This window comes from Terrapene carolina, unplaced genomic scaffold, assembly GCF_002925995.2.
Source record: "Terrapene carolina triunguis isolate 2854851 unplaced genomic scaffold, T_m_triunguis-2.0 Scaffold48652, whole genome shotgun sequence".
Taxonomy (NCBI): Eukaryota; Metazoa; Chordata; order Testudines; family Emydidae; genus Terrapene; species Terrapene triunguis.
This window is the reverse complement of record NW_020713003.1, coordinates 1-5,035: the sequence shown is the minus strand read 5'-3', so window position 1 is coordinate 5,035 and position 5,035 is coordinate 1. Positions and strand designations below refer to the sequence as shown.

The 5,035-nt window shown below is 48.7% G+C and overlaps 1 protein-coding gene across 1 annotated transcript; it reads right to left on the bottom strand.

Annotated features, from left to right (window-relative positions):
* Nucleotides 1–1,082: 1,082 nt before the first annotated feature.
* Nucleotides 1,083–4,989, bottom strand: LOC113405687 (antileukoproteinase-like). The gene is given in 3 exon segments (XM_026646920.1): nt 1,083–1,243; nt 2,230–2,370; nt 4,905–4,989. Coding segments are annotated over 3 exon segments (387 nt in total).
* Between the last annotated feature and the right edge of the window lie 46 nt (nt 4,990–5,035).

Here is a 5,035-nt window from a genome sequence, read left to right as displayed (position 1 = left end):
GTTCACTTCCTGATGTACCTCCTGGCCTCCCACCCCGGCTCCTGCCATTCCTTAACTCGTTATTCATAGATTGTTCAATAGAGAACTGAAGGAGAGACAATGAGACTCAGGAATCCCCAATGGCAAAGCTGAGTCATAAACAAGTTTATTTGTAATTGTGCAGAGGCTCCATTTGAGCCCCAGCATACAGCCTGCAGGGGTCTGGAGAGTCCAGGACACAGGGATCTGGGTCAGCACTGTCCTCGGGATGCCCTCGGCCTATCCATGAAGCAGGGAGTTATGCTGGAAAAATAAAAAGTGATCAGAGGCACCATGAGAAAATCTTGTGCTGTACAAACTGAGCTGCCCTGGGCCAGGCTTTGCAGAAAAGCAGGAGGGCCCAGCTACAGGCCTGGCCTGGGTTACAAGGCTCTCCTAGGCTCTGTGCTGTACAGAACTGTGTCTTGTACAGGAATGAGCACGTTCTCAGTGCAACCCATTAAAGGCAGCCATACCCTGACAGCCTCTGTGATGTACATGGCAGGTGACAGCCTAGGTGCTGTGCCCAGGAGGTCTGGCTGGCTATACCTGATTATGTATGTGCTGGAGAGCTGAGCTTATGACGAATGAGCCCTGCCCACAAGCCAAGTCTGCTGCATGCGTCCTCAGGATCCCACTATTACAGAATTCACAGTGGGAGAGGATCTTCTCCCTTCCCCTCCTGGCAGGGCACCCCAGCTCCCTCTCTCATGCTTGTCTCCTCCTCCTTGTGTCTCACACTCCCAGCTAGCCCCTATATGGGGTTAGGGTACAAAGGGTGTGTCTAAGAGGACTGAGAGGCCATTGGATTTGAAATCTAATCAGGTTCAGGTTTAGCATCAGCTTGTCCCCAGCATCCCATCTGGGGAAGCCGGGAAGCCAAGGACCCAAGTCCCTCACAGCTAAAGCAGCATGTTCTGACCCTGGTCATGAGCTCTGGTCAGTGCAGTGCTCTGTGTCTGCAGCCCAGAGCTGTAATTCCCTTCCTAAGGGCAGGCACTCCCCTGGCCCAGCTGGAGCAGGGTGTGATCTCACCGCAGAGCTGTATACATATGACTGATGTGTTAGAAGAGATGGGGACCATTCTGAGGCCAAACACAATCTTTCCCACAGCCGGTGTCACAGCACTTCTGGTTTTCTGGACACTTGCTGTCCTTTTCACAGCGGTTAGGAGGATCAACCATGGGACAAACTACAGTGATGGCTGGACAAGTCCCAGGAGTCTCTGCAACAGAAGAAATTAGTGGTATATAAAAAGTGTACATGGTTCACTGAACATCAATATGTGGTGCCACCTAGCTGGCCTTATGTATCTCTCCATCACGCACTCGCTGTCCTGCCAGCTGGGTGCACAGGAGAGGTTGCCGTATTTGCCATAGTAGAGTACTGTGCTCAGTAATGATCCTTGTTACTTGGTAAGTCTCTGATAAGACAGCCTGGCCTTTGTTCTGGCCTCACTGAAGGTTGTCTGGGCCAGGTCTGTGGGTGTATGGGGGCCACAAACCCAGTGCTCTCCCCACTGGGCAATATCTCCTCTGGTACAGGGCCAGTAGAATGCCTTTATGCCAGCCCTCTTCGCAGCTGCTGGCCTAGGTGTGGCTGGAGAAGGGACAGGTGAATTGAATGCTATTCTTGCCTACCCTGTGCTGCTGACAGGTGGCTCCTTATGGGCCACTCTTGCATATGCTGGGTCAACTCCTCTGCCTTTAAAATCCAGGAGGGACTAAGGTGGCAGAGACCCACCCCATCCTCCTCATCTGATGAGCTATGCTGAGCTCAGATGAAGCCCAGAATAGGGCAGCTGAGTGGTCCTGTGAGTGGAGACCTGCCACCTGGAGATGAGGGGACTGGAGAATGATGAGCCCAAGGAGGACTGGATTCAGCCCCCTGCGCACACATTTAACACCAGCATTCAGGTACCAAGGGGCGTTATTTAGCTCTACACCACCCATGACTCATAACCCCACCCAACCCACACAGCTCCTCTCACTCAGTGTCTGGTTCTCACCAAGGCCTCTGGATGGGGTGACCAGCTGTTACCTGGTGGAATTTCTACTCAGAGCTCCACAGGGATTTTTCTGTCCATTGAAATCCCCAAAGGCGCCTGCCCAAGATCACTCCATATCCTGCAGACAAGTCTGGCTCATCAGGATGGGGGAGAGACTTCCCCTGCACGAGACCCTAAATGTTGACATGAGCATTCTCACGTACCTTCTGCTGGTTCCACACAGTGCATGGCACAATGGCAATCACAGCACTTCTTCTGCTCTTCGCAGTGATAATCCATGGCACACTCATCAGTTTCTCTCCGATAACACATTGCGTAATCTGGTGGGCAGGTCCCAGCTTTCACTGCAACAGAAAACAGCCAGAGTATGAACACCCTGCTATTGGCTGTGGGGATTATTGATTGAAATCCACCCTGCAGTGTCACCTAGCACAGAGGTTCTCAACTTTTTTCTTTCTGAGTCCCTGCGCCCCCTCCCGCAACATGCTATATAAACTCCACGGCCCACCTGGGCCTCAATAACTGGCTTTCTGCATACAAAAGCCAGGGCTGGCATTAGGGGGGTAGCAAGCAGAGCAACTGCCTGGGGCCCCATGCCACAGGGGCCCCATGCCACAGGGGCCCCCATGAAGCTACATTGCTCAGGCTTCAGCTTCAGCCCTGGGTGGTGGGGCTCAGGGACCTGGGCTTCAGCCCCATGCGATGGGGCTTTGACTTTCTGCCTGGGCCCCAGTGAGTTTAATGCTGGTCCGGCTTGGAGGCCCCCCTAAAACCTGCTCAAGCCCCCCTAGGGGGGCCCGGAACTCTGGTTGAGAACTACTGACCTAGCAGGCTAGAGGCAATGTCCTCCACTGTCCTATGAGGATCAGAATTCAAGACTTGAACAAAAGTTACTAGTCAGGACACGGGGCTATGCCGCCTAGCTCTGATTGCTGCTGCTTTCAATTTGCAATAGCGACAGGGAGGGCCATTGTGAGTCAGGTCCTTTGTGATGGAGCAGAACAGAGATGGGAATGTGGGCACTCCTCTGTCCACGGCTGCAATCACTGCACTAGCTGTCCACCAGGCACTGGACCTAGTCTGAGATCCTGGTCTTGATTTTCAAGGCTCTCGATGGACTGGGCTCTCTCAGATACCATCTCTCCTTCCATGACCAAAAGCTAACGCACAAGCTGCAATCAATCCTCAGGGATGATTTTCATCAATAAAGCTGAGACTAATAAATGTGGGGAGCCAGCTCATGGCAGTAGAGTCCCGTCCCACAAGAGCTCATGCATGGCCACAATCCCTGCGGCCTCAGGACAAAACCAAGGACTCATCTTGCTCTATATGTAGAACGTCTGTTTGGATTTAGGTGTGTTTATTATCAGGGTTGGAGGATTCCTGTTTTGTCGGTAAACGTCAATTTGACTGCACACACACACAAACCAACACAAATATTTTCATCAATAATAATCAAAATTTACAGATGGGCAAAGTCAGAAAAATGAGAGCTTGCGAGCTGATTACAGTTTGATTTAAGGATAATTACTTTGGATATTTTGACATATGATGTTGACAATTTGTGTTTTAATGGTTATAAAGCTTTAATTTTTTCAGTCACAGCGTCTACTCTCATGAAATAATTATTGGCTGAACCACCCTTACGTTTCTACAGCTGTGAAAATATAAATTGATACAAATTGAAAATAACACTTAAAAATAAACAACAATATTATATGTCAAAATTATACAAAAAGAAAATTGAATTCTGCCATGCCTATTGATTATGTACTCAGATATGAAGGTGAGGAGCGCAATATAACTATCACAATGTGTATCTGTCTTAAGCTTTTATATAGTGCCTCACACAAGGGTTGGAGGATTCATATTTTATTGGTAAATGTCAGTAACCTCTGATTTTACTGTACCCACACAAACCAACAAAAAATATTTCCATCAATAGTTGAGATTTATAGATGGGCAAAGTCAGAAAAATAAGAGCTTGAGGGCTGATTAGAGTTTGATTTAAGGATATTTACCTTGGATATTTTTACATGTGGGTTTTGACAATTTGTGTTTTAATGGTTATGAAGCTTTACTTTTTTGAATGTCTTCTATCACTAAGTAATTATTGGTTGACACCCCCCTCCTCCCAATAATGAACTGTGAAAATGTAAATATATAAAAAAAATTAAAAAACTTTAACAATAAACAAATATTATCTGTCAATATTACACAAAAAGAAAATCAAATTCTGCCACCCTATTTTCTATAGTGCCTCTCGCATGGTACCTTAGCATTGTTCGATAGAGACACAGAGGAGACAGACAGATGGGGAAAGATTTCTGGGAGATCTTCTTTAATTAAGAAATTAATTTCTACCCCTCTGGACTGGAAAACCAAGATTGGGAGAGAAATGAGCCCAGGTAGGGATGGGTCAGCCCATGGACACATTGAATTCCAGACCCTTGCTACCCAGGGGAGTTAGTTAGACACACCATCCACCACTGTCAGTTTAGGCTAAATGCCACAGAACAGGGAGTTTTCATATCTACCCCGTGGACTGAGCAGGGCCCAGGGGTCAGAGCAAAAACAAGGGGCTGCTCCTTTCCTTGGTCTAAAAAACAATTGTGAAGCCAGAACATTGGGTGCAGCCATTAAAGAGTTAAAATCTGTCCTTAAGCCTGATTGGCAGATCAGGCCTCAATGTTTTGGGCAAAAAGGCTGCAAATAAGGCAAAGTATTGCCCAGTAAGTTTCCAAATGGGACATCTTCAGCTGCTGCCCTGGAAGGGTCACGGTACAACGATCCCTGGGGAGCCCCTGCTCTGTTTTCCAGTGGGATGCAGCCTGCTGCCCTCTACCCCGGCCTGGAGACAGCCACTGTCTGTACTAACCTTGCTTCTGCTCAGTGGCAGCCGGCAGCTCCGTCTAGAGGGTGAGGAGCCCCACGAGGAGGAGGAGGACGCCCACTGACTTCATGGTGCTGTCGGAGAGCTGGGTCTGAATGCCCCGAGCTGAGCCAGCT